The sequence below is a fragment of the Anomaloglossus baeobatrachus genome, chromosome 6, assembly GCF_048569485.1.
Source record: "Anomaloglossus baeobatrachus isolate aAnoBae1 chromosome 6, aAnoBae1.hap1, whole genome shotgun sequence".
Taxonomy (NCBI): domain Eukaryota; kingdom Metazoa; phylum Chordata; class Amphibia; order Anura; family Aromobatidae; genus Anomaloglossus; species Anomaloglossus baeobatrachus.
In genome coordinates this window covers 120,358,450-120,382,532 of record NC_134358.1, presented here as the reverse complement: position 1 = coordinate 120,382,532, position 24,083 = coordinate 120,358,450, and the positions used below count along the sequence as shown (strand labels likewise).

General features: G+C 44.0%; 1 protein-coding gene across 1 annotated transcript; it reads right to left on the bottom strand.

The window, feature by feature from the left end:
• Positions 1–7,789: 7,789 nt before the first annotated feature.
• On the bottom strand, positions 7,790–23,786 carry TCF24 (transcription factor 24). The gene is made up of 3 exons (XM_075316325.1): positions 23,599–23,786; positions 18,583–19,034; positions 7,790–9,020 (listed from the first exon to the last, which is right to left on the bottom strand). Exons 2-3 carry the CDS (start codon positions 19,018–19,020, stop codon positions 8,907–8,909), a joined length of 552 nt encoding a protein of 183 aa, XP_075172440.1. The 5' UTR covers positions 19,021–19,034; positions 23,599–23,786; the 3' UTR covers positions 7,790–8,906.
• Positions 23,787–24,083: the final 297 nt, after the last annotated feature.

Genomic DNA, 24,083 nt, shown 5'->3' with positions numbered 1-24,083 from the left:
TTCTAAGAGCTTCTCAGCACCAGAACGGAATTACACCATCGGTGACCGAGAATTATTGGCGGTCAAACTAGCTCTGGAGGAGTGGCGCTACCTCCTGGAAGGAGCAGTGTACCCCGTGACCATCTACACGGACCACAAGAACCTGGAATACCTGCGGTCCGCTCAGCGACTGAACCCGCGGCAAGCCAGGTGGTCCTTATTCTTTGCCAGGTTTGACTTCCAGCTCCACTTCCGACCCGCGGACAAGAATGTACGCGCCGATGCCTTGTCTAGGTCCCTCATGTCCATGGAGCAGGAGGAAGAGACTACCCAACCTATCATCCCTCCTAGCAAGATTGTTCCGGTGGCTCCCGTCACTCTGGCCCAAATACCACCCGGGAAGACCTATGTCTCGGAGACCGACAGGCAAAAAGTGTTACACTGGGGTCATGCCTCAAAAACAGCCGGCCATGCAGGCCAGAAGAGAACATGGGGTGCGATTGTACGCCATTACTGGTGGCCATCCCTTCGCACTGACGTCGCCGCCTTTGTCTCTGCCTGCTCCTCTTGTGCCAGGAACAAGACGCCCAAACACCTGCCCTATGGCCGTCTTCTGCCTCTACCGATACCCTCAGTTCCCTGGCAACACATTGCGATGGACTTTATTACGGACTTGCCATTATCCTCTGGACACACAGTCATATGGGTCGTGGTGGACCGGTTCTCCAAAATGGCCCACTTCATCCCCATGGCTGGACTGCCCTCTGCTCAGGAACTCGCGGAAGCCTATATCCATCACATCTTCCGCTTGCATGGCTTTCCATCCCACATCGTGTCCGACAGAGGAACTCAGTTCACCTCCCGCTTCTGGAGGGCGCTCTGCAAACACCTGGGAGTAACTCTGGACTTTTCTTCCGCATACCATCCTCAGTCTAATGGCCAAGTGGAGAGGGTCAATCAAATCTTGACATCCTTCTTACGTCACTATGTCAACACCCATCACGACGACTGGTCCACGCTTCTGCCTTGGGCTGAGTTCTCACATAACCACCACATCAGTGAGTCGTCCTCCAAATCTCCCTTCCATGTCGTTTACGGACTTCAGCCCTCCGTTCCATTGCCTATATCCCCTTCTTCGGATGTCCCTGCGGCTGATACTGTAGCCCGTGACTTCGCTACCATTTGGGACTCTGTCAAGGCGTCCCTTGGACGCGCTTCCCAGCGGATGAAGAAACACGCTGACAAAAGGCGTCTAGACCCTCCGTGTTTCTCTCCTGGAGACCTCGTCTGGCTTGCTTCCCAGTACGTCCGCCTGAAGATACCGTCATACAAGCTGGGTCCTCGCTACATTGGGCCGTTTAAAGTCCTCAGCAAGATCAATGAGGTTTCCTACAAGCTACAGCTCCCGGCCACGATGAGGATACCCAACTCATTCCACGTCTCCCTGCTCAAGCCGGTTGTCCTTGGTCCCTTCTCCAATGCTGCCAGTCCGGCCCCTCCACCTATTGCCGATGACGACATCTATGCGGTAAGGGATATCGTGGCCATGAAGACCGTACGAGGTCGGCAGTTCTTCCTGGTGGACTGGGAGGGGTATGGTCCTGAGGATAGGTCTTGGGAGCCCAGGGAGAACGTGGGCACTCCTCTTATCCGTGCCTTCATGTCCCGGTTGCGGGGTGGGGGGCGTGGGGGGGGGGGGGTACTGTCACGCTCCCCGGGTCCTCACCCCCGCTCCCCGGCTCACCTGCCACGCTGCCCGCTCCTCAGCCCCCGGATTCCGTCCGTCCCAGGCCCCCTGGTCCCCGATCCCGGCGCCCGACGGCTTCCCAGGACCTGGCCGGCTCCCCTGCGTCCTCCCCTCAGCCTCCTTCCCTGGCTTCTGGCACCTGGGCGGCGCGCATGCGCGTTAGGGCGCGCGCGCGGTCACTGACCCTTTCTTAAAGGGCCAGCGTCCATTAACAGGAAATGAGGTTGAACAGGTACTGGGTATAAAGGGGGTTAGTGTCCAAGGGGGCGGGGCCTGATCTTCGTGTTCCCTGAGCTAGGAGTCAGGTCTCCTGGTGTTTATGTGCCTGTACTCACCTATCTCTCTTTGTAGAGCCGTACCTGCCCCGCCATCCCGTCTGCCGTATCCTGAACCCCGCACACTGTCCGTCTGCCATCTGACAGTCCGTACCATCTCGGATCCCTGCGGTGACCCGTCATCTCGCTCCTGAGGTTCCGGACCCCGCCTGATATCATCTCGGCTTCCGAACCTGAGCTACGTCACCAGGACTACCATCTGTGACACCGTGGTCCCAGGGACTCCTCCGCTGCCTTCACTTGCACGGACTGTTCTGCTGCCCATCAGTGCTTCAGCTGCCGGACTCCCTACCACCATCTTAAGAGTTCGGTCCAGTGGATCCACCTCCTGGGTCGGCCCGACCGCCCGGCCGTGACACATACGCAGCAAGCTGTGATTTTTTTTTTCTAAGGCTGAATATGTACGGTAGTAGTTGAGGAAAAAAAATGACAGATCAGCACTGACTCGCTGAATAACATTGGTCTGGGTACAAACCTATTATTTCTTGCATTACACTTGTCCGTTGTATACGCAAATGTGAGTGAGCCCTAAGGCCAAGCTCCCACAATGAGTATTTGGTGAGTTTTGATTGTTGCAGATTTGATGCAGCATTTCTGCACCAATTAGATAAATTAGGTTACTTTAAGGTTTTTTTTCCCTTCCCTTTTTTGTTTTGTTATTTTCTTTTGGGGTTTTTGATACATCATATTTTACTTTAAACTGCTTAAAAACTACAAGAGAAATTGACATGTTGCAGTTTTCAGAAACACACCACAGGCAAGTTTATGCAAGTTTATAAAACGAAGTGGGTATGAGATTTCTATGAATCCCATTCACTTTGTTGGAAGTGTAATACGCTGCTTCAAAAATGCACCAAATACTCATAGTGGGAATTTAGCCTTGAACATATACCGCAAATGTATCTCCTAAAAATTATCAAATGAAAACTTTGTAAAGCTGCGAAAAAGGAGTGCAAATAGGATCTTACCAGATATAAATTTGCATTATGTACAATATTACACTCACCTATTGGGGTTGTGAAAGTCACAACCCCTATAAAGACTTGTAAAGAGATGGCGGCTGCCGCAGCCCCATGAGGGTTAATAGTCGGTGCTGGAGAGGAAAAGTGGGGTTAATGCCGCGCTGCTGCCGAATGAAAAAATTGTTGATTATTAATCATTTTCTTTATTTCATAGGTCTACACATTTCAGGGCTCAAGTCCCCTTCTTCAGGACCAAAAGGATTCAAGAATACATCACATATTATTATTAATCAACAATCTTTTCATTCGGCGGCAGTGCGGCATTAACCCCGCTCTTCCTCTCCAGCACCGACTGCAAATGGAAACTTAAAATTCCTTTACATATGTCAGTTGTACTTGACATTTTTTTGCCTGCGTTTTACGCAACTGGTAAGACGTTGAGCATTTAGACACAGTTTCTTGATGAAAGGCCTGCTTGAATACTATGAGACAAGTTCAGTAAGAGGTGCGTGCCTCTTAAAAAGAAGTAGACAAAAAAATGTCATTATAAGTTCCTAAATACCTTAATTTAGCAAATCACACTTGTTTTGTCTTGAGAGGTAATCATTATAGAATTAAAAGGGCTCTGTCTTGTTATACTGACAGGAACCTGTCCTAGAATGTTAATAGGACCGGTGCCCGAGAGCATGTGCAATAGGGATCTCTGCAGCTGTAACCTGGAGATAACGTCACAGTATGTAGTACAAGATGTCTTCAGGCTATAGCAGACAGGGTGTACAGCAGTGTGAGTGCATTCTTCTTACCTCAGCACCCCTTGTATCTCCAGTACTGAATCAGATAGGCAGGATGGATAGCAATGTGAGCAGCCTCTTGTTACCTCAGCACCCCTCGATTCTCCAATACTAAATCAGAAAACCAGGGTGGACAGCAGCATTAGTAGCCTCTTCTTATCTCAGTACCCCTAGTATCTCCAGTACTGAATCAGATAGGCAGGATGGATAGCAATGTGAACAGCTTCTTCTTACCTCAGCACCCCGTGTATCTCCAATACTAAATCAGTTAGGCAGGGTGAACAGCAGCATTAGTAGCCTCTTCTTATCTCAGTATCCCTGGTATCTTCAGTACTAAATCAGATAGGCAGAGTGGAAAGCAGTGTGGGCAGCCTCTTCTTCAGTACCTTTTACATCTCCAGAATTAGATTAGGTAGGCATGGTGACAGTAGTATGAATAGCCTCTTCTTACCTCAGCACTCCTGGTATCTATAATATTATATTAGAATATCCACTGAGAACACATCTTCTTACACATGAAGGGAGGGGGCAGGGATTCCTACTGCACATGCCCATAGGCACCGGTTCTACTAAAATTTTTGGACAGGTTTCTGTTTGTGTAACAAGCTATTTTATTGTACTATTGTGATTACCTTCCTAAATAAAACAAATGTGATTTGCTCAATAAGTGTAGAATTTTGGAATTTATTAATATTGTCATTTTGTTATATTTATTTCCATATAAATTGCATTTTGTGAGCAGGAATCTTCCTCACTCCTCCTGTAACTGTTGAATTATTTATTACTCTGTAATGTCTTTATTTTCTGTACATGTCCCAGCTCAATTGTAAAGTGCTACGGAATATGTTGGTGCTATATAAATACAATTTTTATTTTCTTCCTTTCTTTCTTTTTGTATTCTCAGAGAGCTCAATACATTTTTTGAGTTTCTTTCTGCTGCCATTCTCTACTTTAAGAAATGTACTGTTGAGAACAGAGTTCATTGCTGTCTTAGTTTCCTCCACTTTTCTGGCTTAATGGGGTTGTCCACTACTTTTACATTGATGACCTATCCTTAGGGGTACTTTGCACACTGCGACATCGCTAGCCGATTGTAGCGATGCCTAGCGCGATTGTACCCGCCCTCGTCACAGATGCGATCTCTTGTGATAGCTGCCGTAGCGAACATTATCGCTATGGCAGCTTCAAACTCACTTACCTGCCCTGCGACGTCGCTCTGGCCGGCGACCCACCTCCTTCCTAACGGGGCGGGTCACACGGCAGGCGGCCAATAGAAGCGGAAGGGCGGAGATGAGCGGGACGTAAACATCCCACCCACCTCCTTCCTTCCTCATTGCAGGCAGGACGCAGGTAAGGAGATGTTCCTCGCTCCTGCGGCTTCATACACAGCGATGTGTGCTGCCGCAGGAACGAGGAACAACATCGTACCTGTCGCTGCAGCGAAATTATGGAAATGACCAACACTACACAGATCACTGATTTTCGACGCTTTTGCGATCGTTTATTGGTGCTACTAGGCTTTACACGGATGTGCGTCACTTTCGATTTGACCCCGACGATATCGCAGTAGCGATGTCGCAACGTGCAAAGTACCCCTTAGGATAGGTCAGCAATGTCTGATTGGCCAGGGTCCAACGCTCTGCACGCTTATCGATCAGCTGTTCTTAGTCCCGGCAGTAGCAGGCAGCCGGAAAGGCTCAGTTCCGAAGCTGCTTGTCTTCTGATGGCGGCCGAGGCCAGGTACTGCACAACCACCTCCCATTCTAATCAATAGGAGGCAGATGCGCAGTATCCAGCAGTGGTCGCTGCCAGAAGACAGAGCAGTTCCGGAACTTAGCATATCCGGCCGCCTGCTGCCGCCGCCAGGATAGAGATCAGCTGATCGGTGGGGTGTGGGGTATCAGACCCCGGCTGATCAGACATTGATAACCTATTCTAAGGATAGGCCATCAGTGTAAATGTAGTGAACAACCCCTTTAAATTATGATGAATTTGCTTGCCTGCCTTCGGCCAAACCCCCTGGCTAAGCTCTACCCAGTGTTCATAGAGATGGTGAAGCTGGCCTGGACTGTCTAAAAATGCCAAAAGTTAAAATGTTACGATTCTTCAAACAATTCTTTGCAAAAATGGTGTGGAAAAAACAAGCACAGTGGGTACGGGATTTCTAGAAATCCATCCACTGTGCTTGTACTGTACAATGCAGCATTTTGGAAGCAGCGAAAACACGCTACATCCAAAACGCTGCAAACACTCATCGTGGTCACGCACCCGAAGGCATCTCTATATTAAAAAGGTGAGGGGGGAAATTATTAAAACCAACATTGTGTATTCCAGACTAGTGCATATTTGTGCTATAATTTCCACCAATTTCTGGTGACAATTATAGTAAATGTATTGGGCCACAGATAACATCACCCGCACCTGCTTCATCTAAGCTCCACCGACTTAAAGAAAAGTGGTGTGAGCAGCTGAACAAAAATTAGCAAATTATCGCGCAGACATGCTTTGCACCATAACTTGCAGCTACTTAAAAGTGTCACCAAGTATGAAAAATCATATTCAAAGTTTAGTTACTCTTAAGGCTGAGTGCACATGTCCAGTAATCACCCACTAGAGATCCGTTGGCAAAATTAGTTCTGCCAGATCCGTTTTTTTAACATGGGAGTTTATGTAGAACGGATCCGTTACCTGATTGCTATTTATTTTCCATTTGCAACAGATCCTGTAAGAAAAAAATGGGATCAGTTACAAATGCAAGAAAAACGGATGGCTAAATAGCAATCTGTTCTCTATAGACTCCGATATTAAAAAAAATGGGATCCGAAAGACATCAGTTACTCAACAAAAGACAAAAATGTTGTGTTTGCAGAACTTGGACCCAGTGGGTCTCTGCAGGATCTGTTCTGACGGATGATTACAGGACATGTGAACTCAGCCTAAGCCTGGTTATATCATAGTTAGGTATATGCCTTCAACTGATTATAGTATATTAGCAGATGGGTATTACATTTGCATCATGTATATTTCACATTTACAGTTACGGATTACAGATATTGTCAAAAAATATAATTTAAGGAAGCCTCCCATGAACTTTTTTTTTGTCTATGGTTGGATTCACACGATCGTATGGCATCCAATGTGAGAGCATTGGATGTGATATGCTAATGACCCTCGGTCCCCGCTGTGCTGCCAGCATGAGCTGAGTGTCATGCAACTGTGATCCGATCCTGCGATCAGATCACAGCTGTGGAGGAGAGGGCGGGAGCTGCAGAGGGATTAATCTCCCCATCTCCTCCATTATCAGCTGATGCGATTATTGCACTGCACTCGGATGTTATCCGAGTACATTCCGATGTTTTACTCGCACCCATAGACTTGTATGGGTGCGAGTGACTTGTCTCTGGCTGAAAATCGCAGCATGCTGCGAATTTTCGCTCATACAGAATCTGGATGACAAAAATGCTGACCATCTGCTCTCCCTCATTGAATAAGATTGGTCTGAGTGCAATGCCAGATTTTCTCTTATTGCACTTGTCAGAGTCATACGCTCATGTGAGCATACCTTTAAGGCCGATGTCCCACTTCCGATTGCCTCGCGTGTATCTCGCGCGAGTTTCGCGGTGTATCACCCGTCACGGACTCAGACTCTGCTCACAGGAGTGGGTTGGCTGCATAGGGATGCATGCAACCGACCCACTCCTGTGAGGAGAGTGTGAGTCTGTGACGGGCGATGCAGCACGAAACTCATGTGAGATACACGCGAGGCAATCGCAAGTGTGACACCGGCCTAACATGTATACTTGTGCATGTCGTGTACTGTCAGTGTGTTAAAATACTCACCTACCGCTGTCTTCTCCATTATCCAGAACCTCTTTGTTCACTTTCTGAGTGACGTCTCCGCACTTCAGACTTTGTGGCTCACTTTATATTCTATGTGTGGTCTCTGAAGACATTTTTACAATGTTAACCTATGGAAACTTGTTCTGACGCTCCACAGAGCAGTGTGACACAGAGAGTCTGCAGAGCGGTGACATCACTTGGAAGAGGAGCAGAACGGTGCTGGATCCTGGAGAAGACAGTGGTAGGGGAGATTATTAATACACTACATACACATATACACGTTTCAGCAAAAAACAAGTTGATGGGAGGTCGTCTCTAAGTCCATCCCTTCTTGGTGGGGAAAACAGATGTAGGATTAGGGTCGCACATATACAGCGCTCTCCACTGGCCACTACGTTAGGGTTTCTGTCGGCATCTCCAAAATACAAGACTGGATAAGCCAGGGCTCTGCAGGTTTCCAGCAGAATCAAAACCTCGACGCAGTGCGAAATTCAGAGTACTACATGTGTGTGAACCAAGCCTAAAGGCGGCGTTACACACTACAATTTATCTGACGATATGTCGGCGGGGTCACGGTTCCCGTGATGCACATCCGGCATCGTTAGCGACTTTGTTGCGTGTGATGCCTATGTGCGACTCCAAACAATTGCAAATAGGTTGAAAATCGTTGATCGTTGACACGTCGTTCAGTTTCAAAATATTGTTCGTCGTTTGGAACGCAGCAGACATATTGCTATGTTTGACACCCTGCCAACGACAAACAACATCCACACGACCGCCTTGGTCAAACAATATATCGCTGAACGATTTAGCGTCGTTTGTGAGATCGTTACGTCTGACCGCTAATAAACAACCTATGAGCGTTCTCGGCAAATCGTAACTACAATCTGGGCGTGCCACATCGCTAAGGAGATCGCTAGATAAATCGTAGCGTGTAACGGGGCCTTAAGATTGACTCATATTTCTTAATGAAAGTACATATAATTAATCTTATATTAGACTTTTAGTGGAGCAGTGTGTTGAATATTAAGATGCCATTTTCACTCTAATATATAATCAGATTCAACTATTATGAATGGGCATACCCCTCCCATAGGAGCATTCTTGTATCACATTTGCAGTTTTAGTCATTCACGTTATATTCTTTGGTTTAAACCTCTGAAGCAGAAAGTACATCAGACAGAAATCTCCAAATACCAAAGGTGAGAAGCAAAGTTAAGCAGATTTTTCAGCATACTGAACAGTCCCAGCCTCAGCAGTCTGATCTTTGGACGTTATCCTCTTGGTCCAAACCTTCTGATCCTGAAGATTGGTGAAGAAACTGCCCGGTGGCTCCAATATAAAGTCTAGATCTCATGGGCCATTTCTGGAATAAAGAAAGAAACTTTTAAAGCATCTGCTTCTAGGTTTGCTGTGGCATCTTTAAAGAATAAAAGCGATCCCGAGAAGATGGTTCTGGGACCCTGAGAATGGAGCGGAGGTTACACCCTCAGCCTTCACTTCATTCACTGTCTAGAGAAAGTTGAGTACAGCGCTGTGTGCATTCACACTCCTAGAGCACTAAATGTATGACATAAGCGATCGGCAGGGGTCTGCACTGTTTTGTAGGGCATGTCAGGCCCTGTCACATTAGAAAAAGTATAGCTACGCTACAGTTTAAGGCCTTGTACTCACGGTGCAGCTTTTTTGGTGCCGTTCGTGGCCTAACTCTGCATGCCAGGCTGTCACTGATTTCAATAATGATGTGGTCCTATACACACACTGGTACTGTGAGTGTTTCTCTGCCACTACAACCAATCATGCAACATAATTTGCTGTTTCCTAAGGCTGCAACCGCACTTTGCGTTCTCCTACTTGCAGTTCTAAACGCACGTTTTGGGCTTAATTGATTTGGCCAAAGTTGCCTTTTTCAGAACTTTAGCGCTGAAAACGCATGCGTATTTACCGCGTTTTAGATGCGTTTCAGCGCTTTTTACCTGCTTTTCCACCTGCGTTTTGAAAGATGCGTTTTGCAAATATAGACACTGCTAAATAAAGGTTAAACATTCAAATATATTGAAAAAAGTGAGAAAAAAAAAAGGATTAAATACGGTACATAAGTTCAGAAATTAAAATGTAAATAGCAATATATAATAGAATTATAGCGGTAATATCGTATTTCTTAGATAAAAAGCACTAAATTTAACATTTTCTTTATTTTTTTTGTCGGATTATGTGTGAGTGTAAAGAGACATATGAAATCATTAATTTAATGTGCAAAAAGCATGCGTTTCGTCAGGTCAAAACGCATGTTTTCTGCACTGAAAAAGCAGGTAAAACGCAGGAATTTGTAGGAAGCTTGTTTTTTACCATTTCTCATTGACTCCAATGTTAGCAAAACGCACCCAAAATGGCAAAAACAACGGACATGTTGCTTCTTTGAACGCATGGTTTTTGCCACAAAATATGCAAATTAAATGCAGCGTTTAGAAACGCAAAGTGCAGTCTAGAAATCCCCATTTTCCATACACTTTGTTGAGAAATCAAAACGCATGCCTTTTGGCATGAAAAAGGTGCTTCTCAAAACGCACCTAAAAAGCACCTGAAACGCAGGTGGAAACGCAAAGTGCGGTCGCAGCCTTAGACTTTTTTTTAACTTTTGATGTCACAAACTGCAGTATGTTATTCAAGAGTCTATATTTATCTGTTCTGTGGATATACTGAACTCAGAAGATCAGAGGACCCTAACATCTGACATATCTTACCATTCAGTCTGATACTGCAGTAGAGTTGTGATTTAGCAGATAAAAACATATTTGGCCTTTGACCAGCGCACTCACTACAATCCAGACATCACTCAATAAGGGAGAAAGAGTATTAAGGGGTCACTTATGGTAAGGATCTATTTGGGGTTCAGATCTACCCCTTCCTTTATCTACATGAGGATTCTGCAGTCAACATTCAAGACGCACTGTATGACTTGGAAGAGATTATTCCTGTATTTTTCTCTATTAGAGGCCACTTTACAATTTCTTGATGTTTCCATAGTTAATCTAAAGCCTGCTTTACACGCTGCAATGTATCTTACAATGTGTCGGCGGGGTCACGTCGTAAGTGACGCACATCCGGTATTGTAAGGTACATTGCAGTGTGTGACAGGTACGTGCGATTGCGATTGAACGTTAAAATGTTCATCGCATACACATCGTACCTTTCTCTAGAATTGCACGTCGGGTTGTTCATTGTTCCCAAGGCAGCACACATCGCAGTGTGTGACACCCCGGGAACGATGAACAGATCTTACCAGCGTCCTGCAGCTCCCGGCTGACAATGCGGAAGGAAGGAGGTGGGCGGGATGTTTACATCCCGCTCAGCTCCGCCCCTCCACTTCTATTGGCCGGCTGCCGCGTGACGTCGATGTGAAGCCGAACGTCCCTCCCACTCCAGGAAGTGGACGTTCGCCGCCCATATCGAGGTCGTATGGAAGGTAAGTACGTGTGACGGGGGTTAATTGTATGTGCGGCACATTCAACAAATTGAACGTACCGCACATACAATGGGGCTTTGCAAATCACATGCGATATCGTATGCGAAATTGCAACGTGTAAAGCAGGCTTAACACACCCACTGTGGCTTCTGAATTTTCTCAGGATTTGGTATAATAAGCCTTGCTTTTAATACATTCACTGTTTAGTGTCTTATTATATATGTTCTCCCTGTGTCTTTAAAGGGATCCTGTCACCAGATTTAGCGACTGTAAGCTGCGTCCACCACCACTGGGCTCTTATATACAGTATTCTAATGTGGCGCCCTGGACTAGCCAGGTCGTCACATGTACTGCAACACACACCCCCACCCCGAGACAGGCACATCAGCCAGACACAAAATCCTTGTTGCCTCCCTCCAGGGGCTGATGTACACACCAGGTGGGGTGGAGCCAGGCGGTTGGCCCCACCCACTGAGGAGTTCACAGTTCTGGAGGCAGGAAAAGGAGTTCAGTTCAGTTCAGTTCAGTAGAGTTCAGTTAGGGAAGTGCAAGTGAGAGGAGTGAAGTAGAAGTAGAGGAGCAAACTGACCGTGTCCGGGTGTGTGGCCCGGGCACTAAGAGCAAGGTTGGCAGACGGTGGTGGCCGTCTGCAGGAGAGGCGAATCAACGTGGAACCGTAGGACCGGGGATGGGCGGTGGCCCGCCGGTACCGAACCGGGGAGCGAAGTGAAGCCAGCACACACAGGCAGGGCCTGCGGACCCCGACCAGGCTTGGAGTCGCCATTAGAGGTCAAATCCGTCAGTGACCGGAACCCCAGGGGTTTCCTAACAGCCAAGACCCGACTGAAGGCAACCGTCCAACCAGCAAAAGGAAATACAGCTACCGCCACAGCTAGAGTTCCAAGGGCCAGAGCCTGCGGGCAAAAGGGCTCCTCCGGCACATATACACGCTGGGGAGCGGGTTACCGGTGGGAATCCATCGGGACCGAACATACACAAAGGTGCAGGGAAAGGCAGCCACCACCAACCGTCCGGGAGAAGTCACAGCAGCCGGCTGCGGAACCCGTCCATCCAGCCGTTTGGGTTACCAGAGACTTTGCGTACATTTGTGGCTGAGTCAGTACAACCGTGCCATCCGGCACCGCGCTGCGCAGTCCAGGCGACCCTGCACCTTGCCAACCCTGCCTCCCCATCACCTCACCGGGCCCCGGGACCACAAACCCTACCCACAGAGGGGAAAAACAACATCCCAGCTGCTCCCTGCCATCGCTCCCGGGATCCCCGTCACCAGCAGCGGTGGTGCCCACCTTCACCACAACCCGTGGGTGGCGTCACGGACCAAATCCCCCAAACCAAATTACCCCCTTTCACTCACGGGCGAGGAGCGCCGCTCGAGTCCCCGGATCCGGCCCACCGCTCGAGCCACCGAGCAGCCATCGCAGCAGCGCCGGACCCGAGCGTTAGCGAGCTCAGCGGTGGCGGCGCCCTCCCCGCCCGCGACACTAACATGCTGTATATAAGAGCCCAGGCCACTGTGTAGAAAGTAAAAATCACTTTATAATACTCGCTTAATGGCAGTGCGGTGCAGACCGGTCGAATGGGTGTCTCCTTTCTCCTGTATCAGCGCCTCCTGTTTCGGCCATCTTTGTCCTCCTTCTTCTAAAGCCTGGGTGCATGATCCGTCCTACGTCATCCACACAAGCCAGCATTTAGGTCCCGCACAGGCGCAGTACAATACTTTGATCTGCCGTGCTCAGGGCAGATCAAAGATGGCTGAAAGAGGAGGCGCCAGCACCGGAGAACGAAGACACCCATCCAACCAGTCTGCACCGCACTGCCCCATAGGTGATTATTATAAAGTGATTTTTACGTTCTACACAGCGGCCTGGGCTCTTATATATAGCATGTTAGAATGCTGTATATAAGAGCCTGCTGGTGATGGACGCAGCTTATAGGGCAAAAAATTGCTGACAGGTTCCCTTTAATTAAGGATACCTTTTAGATAGTTAGATATATTTAAAGAAGTGGTTCACCCATATTTATTATTGGCCACAACGATATTACGTTGAGAAACAAGGCTCTATCAGATAACTGCGTGTTTTTGCTACTTTTGTGGTGAATTAAACTATCTTTGTTTAAACATGTACTGTAGACAAATTACCTCAAAAACACAGCAAAAAATGTGGCAAAAACGCAACTTTTTTTTATACTTTCAAGAGAGCAGGTTTTGTCACAGAAAAAAACGTTGCAAAAACGCAATGTGTGGACATAGCCTTAGTTCTGGAAAAATCACACCAGATATTTTTTTTTTTTTACACAATAAGTCTCTTATTTGAAGAGCTATCTGGTTATTGCTGCACTTCCTCAATATTACACCCTGTTCATTTTAATTATTAATATGTATAAGGTGATGTATATTTTTTTTTAATCCTAACGGCGATATATGCCACTGTACACATATAGACCTCGGTTCCACTTGCGGAGAGCTTCCGATGCGAGAGCGTCAGCCGGGGGTCATGTGACTGTGATGTGATCTTGCAATCGTAAGGGGGGAGCACTTTCTTCTCATCCCCATCTCCTCCTCGGCCTATCTATGTGTACATCGCACTGCGGTCGGATGACATGCGAGTGTAGTGCAATGTTTCACACGCTCCCATAGACTTGTATAGGGGTGTGTGAGCCGAGACTCGCTGACAAACACAGCATTCTGCAATTCATTCTGCAATCCACTATGGCATGAGAAACCAATCGCAGATGGACACTGCCTTATAGTTTTGCACTGGTGCAAGCGCAATCCGATTTTTGATCAGAATGCACTCGTCCGTGCAAAATGCAAGTGGAACCGAGGCCATAATGTGAAGTACAGAAGATGAGAAATTCAACATATTCTTCCAACATGCCCTGCACTTTAACATGATCGTATGATCATTACTGTTGCAGAAATATGTTTTATACATCTGGATGAGGTTGGTAAAACCACCGAGAACAAGACTAATCTCATGTAGATGTACACAATACATCTGACCCATGAGTGATCAGAGTCTGTCAGTTATTGTGAAGTTAATGCAGCTATTATAATCAGGAAGATGTCTACTATGTAACAGGCAACAGAACGGCAACAATAGTCTGATTTATACAAGTGTGTGCCCGGACTTTAAAGGGATTGTCCACTGCTTTGACATTGATGGCCTATCTTTATTCTCCCATTCTAATCAATATGCGGCGGATATGCAGTACCCGACCGCGGCCGCTAACAGAAGACGGAGCAGCTCCGGAACTGAGCATTTACGCCTGCCTGCTGCCGCCGGGACTGAGAACAGCTGATTGGCGGGGGTGCGGCGTGTCAGACCTTGGCCGATCAGTCATTGATGACCTATCCTAAGGCGGGCTTTGCACGTTGCGACATCGCACGCCGATTCTGCGATGTCACACGCGATAGTCCCCGCCCCCGTCGCAGCTTCGATATCCTTGTGATAGCTGCCGTAGTGAACATTATCGCTACGGCAGCTTCACATGGACTCACCTGTCCTGGGACGTCGCTCTGGCCGGCGACCCGCCTCCTTATTAAGGGGGCGGGTCGTACGGCGTCACTGCGACGTCACACGGCAGGCAGCCAATAGGAGTGGAGGGGCGGAGATGAGCGGGATGTAAACATCCCGCCCACCTTCTCCCTTCTGCATATCCTACGGAAGCCGCGGTGACGCCGGTAGGAGATGTTCCTCGCTCCTGCGACTTCACACACAGCGATGTGTGCTGCCGCAGGAGCGAGGAACAACATCGGACCATCGCGTCAGCGTAATTATGGATTACGCCGACGCTACACCGATGATACGATTACGACGCTTTTGTACTCGTTAATCGTATCCTCTAGGCTTTACACACTACGATGTCGCCTGCGATGCCGGATGTGCGTCACTTTCAATTTGTCCCCACCGACATCGCACCTGCGATGTCGTAGTGTGCAAAGTACCCCTAAGGATAGGCCATCAATGTCAAAGTAGTGGACAACCCCTTTAGGCCATGTGCGCACTAGAAAATTACTTTTTCTTAAGGAAAAACCGTACCCTGTGAAAGAATCACACACTTGCAGTAAAAAAACGCACCAAAACCACAACGAAATCCGCATGCAGTTTTGTCGCATTTTGGTGCAGATTTGCCGCGGTTTTGCTGCAGGTTGGTCCCTGCCGTTTTTTACCAATAATTAATGTCAAAACCGCAGGGACCTACAGAAAAGAAGTGACAAGCACATTAATTCCGTAGCGGAAATTCTGCGGGTAAATCCACAGGGACAAAAAAAACGCAGTGTGCGCACAGCTTTTTTAAATCCCCATAGATTTTGCTGGAGAATGACTGCAGAAATGTTATAAACATTTTCTGCAGCATTTCTGCAGCGAAATCCGCGGCAAATCCGCAGCGTGCGCACAGGGCCTTAAGGATGCATGCCAAATGTGTGTCCTTTGGGAATATTTATAGCCAGGATACTTTAAGATCACACACTCTCAAATGTATTAAAAAGTCTAAAGTGTAAAAAAAAAAAAAGTTTATTGCACAGGTTACATTTGTTTCCACATTCAATTGCTGTTGTATGTTAAATACAACAAGAATTAATTCACAACATCTTATAAGACAAGTAACCTATTAATCCTAAAGCCACTCCATAATCAAGTATTGGAAACCAAAAAGAAGGCAACGGAGATTAAATGGCTAGTAATAAAAATGTATTTTTTATTTATTAATCAAAGGTTATGTAGTAAATAATCATTATAGAAAAAACACACATATTAAAATCATGGTGCTACTGGATGTTTACAAAAACAATTTGGGGTGGGGGGGGGGGGGGGAAAGAAAAGTCCCAATCCAATCCCACAAGAGGCAGACACAAAGGTGTAAAATATAGGGAGGTACAGGGAGAGTACAAAATTTAATAACTAAATAGAGGGTAGTAGAAATAGGGAGAGTTATTGCACATGTTTAGCTATCATATTGCTCCTTATCCCGGCCATAATGAGGCAACGTAATCCCATTAATTGCTCTCCAAGTAGAAATAAAGTCTCACCCATAGACACAGTAGCCCCACCTTTGTGTCTCTGATTGCCAAATAAAGTCTCCGACGCGCGTTTCGCAATGTTACTTGACAGCTTCGCCCGGGAGCTATGTTCAAATATTGCATTTTTATTGTGTTTTTTTCTGTAGCAGTAGCAAACCCTGATCTCTTTGCAAATAAAAAGCTGTTTTTTGCTGCATTTTTAGTGTCATTTGTCTACATTATATGTGTAAATAAAGTTTGTTTCATTCACCACAAAAGCAGCAAAAACACAGCAGTTTTTTTCCCTCTCATTGCTTTCAATAGTAAAAACAGCAGCAAAAATGCTGAAAGAGTTGACATGCTGCTTCTTACAAAAACACAACAGTTCTCCATTTCAGTCATGGAAAAATAATGTGTATATATGAGATTTCTGGAATCTTATAGGTTTTGCCGGTACTGTAAAAACAGCTTTTTATTAGCATGGATGTACATAAACCAATGCAAAAACGCAATGTGTGAATACAGCTGTTTGGGTATACAGATACATACATTTGGGCAAGGAACTAGTTAGAACTAACATTGCAAGACACTGCCATTATTTTTAGCAGCCACTCAGAGAGTGCAAATTAGCCCTGAAAAATAGGACTGAAGGGAAACATAATTAACAACAAATGTAAAAGCTGTACACAATAATTGAAGTTTAGTTGATGGCTGGGAATATAATTTGTATTCTCTCAATGCGCATAAAATAAAATATGAAGCATTATTTCAAAAGGACTTAATTGAAAACATTTCTATTGTTTGTTTGTTTGTTTTTTTGTTTACAGTTCTGATGCATCTCCAGTGTAACAGACAACAAACAAATCCCGCATAGTGAAATCCTGCAGTCAGATTCCCAGTTGTTAGGATGGGTTAGGAAGACGGTTCAGATGGAAGAAAGAATGATTTCAGGATCAGACTACAAAGGATTTGTTCGTAATTTATTACACTTGAGAAGCAGAAATCTGCATAAGAGCTGTAGAAAGTGCACAGACGGAAACTTTTAATTAAACCCTACCGAAAAAGTTGCTTAAAGGGAATCTGTCACCAGGTTTTTGCCACCTAATCTGAGAGCAGCAAAACATAGGGACAGAGATCCAGATTCCAGCGATGTGTCACTTACTGAGTTGCTTAGTGTGGTTTTGATAAAATCACTGTTTAATCAGCAGTAGATTATCATTACAGGACTTGTTCTAAGGAGGAAAAACGGCACTGCTAAACATGAGATTTATCCTGTTAGAGCAGTTATTTACCCTCAGTATGTGATTGCGTTTTTATTCCAGCAGTCACAATGATTTGGCAGGAACTTACTATAGCAATACCGTGGTGCTTATTCTAAGATGCAGAAAAATCAAAAATTCATGTATAGAAGAAGCGAAGGCACTCACCGGTTCTTGCTGTGTAGTGTAAGTGTAGGTTTTTATTCACAGGTGGAGGTTACATATTGTGGCAGCGGGGAAGGGGTAAGACAGAACAATGTGTCAGACGACGGCCGTTTCGCACAAAGAGTGTAAAACGGCCGTCGTCTAACGCATTGTTCTGTCTCACCCACTCCCCGCGGCCAAAATATGTAAACTCCACCTGTGAATAAAAACATACACTGCACAGCAAGAACCCGTGAATACCTTCGCTTCTTCTATACATGAATATCGTTACAGGACTACTTGCAATGCTGCCAGGTAGTCCAGCATATTCATGACCTCTAGATCTACAGCAGAAAAACACTGCTTTTATCAAAATGACAGCAAACAGCTCAGTAAGTGATACATCGCTGGAATCAGGATCTCTGTCTGTACATTATGCTGCTCTCATATGAGGTAGCAAAAACCTGGTGACATATTCCCTTTAATTTTCCATAACAGATGTATTGTGATATTTTCCCATAGCATAGCCAGAATTAGAACTCATGGCTTACACTGAATAGTATGTATTTCATATGAAAGGAAATCTCTCATCAGGTTTTTACTACCTCCTCTGAGAGCAGCATAATGTAGGCAAAGAGATCCTGAATCTAATGATGTATCACTTAGATTACTGGCTCCAGCCATTCTTACACAATCAGAATTTTTAGATTTAGCCATGTAGCAGAGCTGAGAGCGCTTCCTCACCCGCACCAGGCTCTCTGTAGATATTGTACATTTAACAGAGAAATGTCAATCACAGGAGGGGGATTGTCGGACTGCTGTGCGTAACTTTGTAGTCTTGCAATGATAAGGGTCCTGATGCTTAAACAAACATAGCAAATATCAGATCAGACCGTGACAAGACAAGCATCCCTGAATTCTCTGTTAACCCTTGCAGCATACCGTCTTCAGCTTACACAGCAAAAACCTGCTGACAGATTCCCTTTAGTGGATTTGATATATTTTATGATACCCAAGAAACTTTTTTCCATACCTTGACAGGATGCAGATATCCATCCCCACTGTGTAGCGTTCCTAGAAGTTCTGGACTGACGCTGCCAGAGTTACCAGGCGTTGTGGACTGATGGCTGTGGCTGTTTTCATCCTCTTCTTGTAGACTACGGGTAAGATGTGCAATATAGGTGGTGGCAAGTATGAGAACATCTAACTTTGATAGTTTGGTATCTGGAGGCACGGAAGGCAATGTTCTCTGTAACTCTAGGAAAGCATGCCGCAGAGTTTGCACACGGTTTCTTTCACGCGCAGCATTGGCGGCAGCAGGACGACCCCCCATGGTACTTCCTCCAGCTTTGGCTGCTTCTAATTTTCCTTTCCCCAAAGAAAGAGGTGAACCTTTCTCAGAGCCACCTGGAGATTCTTCTCTGCTGTGTACAAGACTGGTCACTAGAGGGCGCTGGACCTTCTCCACCATAGCCACACTGAGGGCTGCAAAGATCAAAAAGAAAAGTCAGTTGTTATGGTAGCAAATGAGAAGTATAAGCCCATATCTACTATTATTTGGCCAGAATCCTTGTGTAAGTCGCTCATTCTTGTGCAAATCACAACTATTTATCTGCTATGCCTAAATATTTCCCCAAGAAGAAGAAGTAATTGCTCGGATTTAGGACAGGAGTGTTGGGATCCAGTGACCGATCTGTATTCAGTCCTATAAAACCTGGAGTTTGCCCCACAAAGCAGGACACAAAATCACACAAGGGATGTGCTGAGTGTTACACCTCGTGTGACGTGTGACAAAGCTGTAGTTAGCAATTACACGGAATGAGAAAATAAACGTTACAGTTATTTTTGCTCCTATTTTTCATGAGCTGAACTCAAAGATCTAAGACTTTTTCTATGTACACAAAAGGCCTTTTTCTCTCAAATATTGTTCACAAATTTGTCTAAATCTGTGTTAGTGATCGCTTCTCCTTTGCCGAGATAATCCATCAAACTCACAGGTGTGGCATATCAAGATGCTGATCAGACAGCCTGAATATTGCACAGGTGTGCCTTAGGCTGGCCACAATAAAAGGTCACTCTAAAATGCGCAGTTTTACAGTATTGAGGGGTGTAACGCTGGCATCGCTGCACCACTTGCTCGCCTCCCCGCAGGGACGAGCGCTCATTCACTGCTGTAGCCTGCTCTCCATGCTACCCGGCGTTCCCGTGGTGGCGCTCCACGTGGGTGCTTCCTGCTTCTCTCTCCCAGGGCCTCTGCACACAGCATAGGTCCTCTGGGAATGCTGACAAAAAAACAAAGCCGCAGCTAATTACTCAAAGGGAACCAATTTGTTAAAGACCATAAGAAAAAAATTCCCATAAAAAATAACCTATAATTAGACATTTAAATGGTATAGGATTTACCATTAAAGAACACTCACTCTAGTAGTGAAAGGGCAAAAAAACAGATAAATACCAGGGTTATATAGGGGGGGCAGGGGAGGGAAAAAAAGGCTGTCCCTAGTGCGCCCCTAATTTTATCCCTACCTATCAATGGAGGGTAGTGTAGGGTATCTCAGGGAGTTTATAGGGTTTCCCGTCAATGAATGGGAGCACCACAACCCTATCAGAACTACACTAACAGCCCAGTAAGTGACACATCACTGGAATCAGGATCTCTATCCCTATGTTATGCTCCTCGCAGATTAAGTGACAAAAACCTGGTGACAGATCCCCTTTAACTCTTTCTAAGTCAATGTTCGGTGATATTAGTAGCACAGGAAGGATTCCAGTCTCCTGCATCTGTCACCATCACATTACACCAGTTGTATTATGGGCAGATTAACTTTGTTATATTATTTATTTTCAGGCTACAAAGAAAAAAAGAAAGATTTAAAAAGACGCAATATGAAAACTCAGGATCCTTCTGACAACCTGATGAAATGTGTACAGACCTTGCATAAACTGTTTATTCTAATCTGATATTATCATGGGCAGAAGATTTCAGACATCTCTACCAAGACCCCCGCATACAGGTAACGATGAAGAAAGCGGGGACGTCATCCATTCCTTACATAAAATCTGTGCTTACATGGATAGATCTCACAATATGAACTGTTTATGACGTTTGTTTTGCAGTGGGCTTTCATTTCTGGCATTTTTAACACTTTTGTTTGCATAGAAGGCTAAAAAAATATGTAATAACAAATCAGTTTTACATGCTCTTTCTCTGACATTTTCATAGTTTTTATGTGCATTTTTTTTAATCAATATGTTCTAGTTCCTGCGTTTTTTGGGGTTTTGTATGTGATTCATAGATCGTGCAATTCCAAGATTCCTCATATATGAGGTGTGAAAGAAATAACAACAAACAAGAAACTTCCATAAAGAATAACAAAAAAACACAATATTCATTAACACATGTGCAAAGAAAAATGCCACAAAAATGTGTATATGTATGATATTTCACTACTGATCCCCAGAGAACATCTGGATACAGAAATGTCAGAAAAAAAGGTCACTTTTTTATGCTTTGTGGTTTGCTACATGTTTTTCAGATTTTTTTTTCTTTCTGCTGCAGAGAACCCTCGAGCTAGGGTCAATACAAAAATCTGAATTGTACTGAGATCAGGGCCTTGTTATAGCATGTTATCACGGTTTTGTGGGATCTTTTTTGGTCCCACTGGGCTTTTGTTCTAGGTACAGTAGGTACCATATTTCTTTCATGCATTTTTTTACATAGATTTCTAAATAGAAAAAAATATAAGCTTAAAAAAACAAATAAAAATGTAAAAAGGCAAAAAATAGCTTAAGTGTAAATGAGAACTTAACTCCCCCCCCATCCTTTTTTTCCAATGGTCTTCAACTGCAAAAGTGAATGAACGTCCACAGCTCATTACAAGCTCGAAACTCTGGTGCTTAGCTGTTAGCTCTGCTGGTACTTGTAGTTCTATCTTCTGCTGTGGCTGCCGCATTATATCTATATAGATTACCCCCATTACACACCCTCCATTAAGTATTTGCCTGAAGTGCATATTATAATATAGATATCAATACCCAATACCCTACAGAACATGGTATTTGATATCTGGAAACCCTCAGATTGAAGCTTCATATAGAATAACGTATGGACGATTCCATTGCGTTTCCTCCTTATGTCGCAGACACTGACTGTGCAATTGGGGCCTTTTATATTGTAAGAAAATAAGGCGCAAATCTGTACTAATCGCATAATAATAGATATATATTATGTACGAGAGAGAATATATTTATATATATATACATTTTATATGTGTGTGTGTACACGCAGATATCTATACGCATACGTGTTTTTATAGATACATCATGTGTAACTATGTGTACACACAGATCACTCTTATACATACATATAATTGTATATATATATATATATATCTACATATATATATTTATTTATATACACACACATATATATAAATTTATATAAATATATATATATATATATATATATATATATATATATATATATATATATGTTTATGTACAAAAAAGGATTAATCCATTTAGTATTGTGGGATGCAAATGGGATGTTTGTTTTTATTATTATTGTTACCAGCATCCCCAAAATATATTTTTCCCTTCTTAGGGAAACACAACTAGAATACAAAGGGTTGAAAAGTGATGCAAACTAGTCTGCAGGATTATATATAATACATTATAGGAAATATATATATATATATATATATATATATATATATATATACACACACACACAAATATATGTTTATGTATAAGATCAAGAGCTATGTACATATATATTTATATAGCTACATTATGTATACGTGTGTGTGTGTAATCAATTTATTTTACTCACATGGAGCTATTGTGACGACTACGTCTGTAAAGCACTGTGGATTTCACAGCGCTATATGAGTGAGTAAAATAAATATACACACATATGTAGACATAATGTATCTATACAAATATATATGTATGTACATAGCTAACTCTCATTCTTATACACACATATATAATTGTGTGTATGTATGTACAGATGTGTATGTGTGTGTATATATATATATGTAAAATAAAGGGAACACCAAAACACATATATATATATATATATATATATATATACTTTTATATATATATATATATATATATATATATATATATATACACACACACACAGTATAAGCTCCTGCTGATTAGTATGCATCACTTTTTAACCCTATGGAACAAATATTTTTTGGGATGCTGGTAAAATAATAATAATAATAATTAATTATTATTATTATAAAATATATAAAATAAAAAGATAAACTGTTGCAGCCTTGTAGTGCAGATGTACAGTTTGCTAGATCTCACACCTATTATAATGATTGGGGCTATCATACGTCCATGTATTTTTCTGACTGAGTGGTCCGCACTATAACACAGAGACATTTCTGCCTTTGAGTCACAGCATAGATCAGCCTCGGCATGATAAGACTATGGGTCCATAAAAAAAAAATTGGTCAGGGCTCGGATGCCGTCTGTGTTCTGTCTATTGTTCACTGTTTTATATGGGAGTTTGAGAAATCGCTGTCAGTTATATTTTTTTGCATAGGAGAAATACTGATGAGACTCTGATGATAAAAACTGACACAGATCAAATACTAACAATTTGGAAAAATTAGAAAAAGGCAAAAGCATTGTTTGTTATGCGGTGGGTGCTAGCTCCGGCTGGTGATAACTAATAAAGAAGAAACTTATATTATCTACCCGGAGGGAAGTGATGACAATCTGATCCAAAACGTTGATGAAATTCAGATTGCTTTTTTGTGTCTGAATGAGGCCCAATACTGACACATTACTTCACTCTAAAGTTTTTCTGCCATTGAACGCTTGTATGTTATTGAGCTACCTTGTGTTGGGGCAGGTATATCTACTGTGTAGTCAGAGGTAAGCGTCTATACATACGTCAGTACATAATATTATCTCAAACATAACTTAAGACGTAGTTCACTGGTTTCATGTGTTTAGAGGAAAACAGAAATCTACTGATACAACTTCTATTGTGTAATAATAAGTGATACGGTGAGTTGGGTACCTGGATCCAGATCAGACTTCGTCAGTGGGGTGCGATCTGTAGGGCTAGAGATGATGATGAGGGTGATCTTCCTCCTCAATCCCTCTGGTTCAGATGATCATGGGATATAGCCGGGCCTGGCTGTCTCCAGCAGATCTGTCATCACTGAACGCAGCAGCTGTCTGTGTGGATGTTGTCCACCACTTCCACTCTCATCGACACCAAAACCCCAGTAGAAAGGGAGGTGGTCCTGCCTGAGCTCATGTGAAGTGTTCACATTGCTGCCGGCCCATTCTTCACACCCCACCCACATATCAAATGACCTAAACTAGTAATGTTCACATCCAGCATCCAACCTGGGGCACTGCGGAGCCCTTAAAACTGAGTTCACAATTTTAGGAAGCTGCAGACACAAATATTTGTCCATGATCAAAAAATGTAATGATATCACAAGATTCGTCTTCAAATCTTATATTTATTTATTGTCAGACTTTCTTTAGGATATG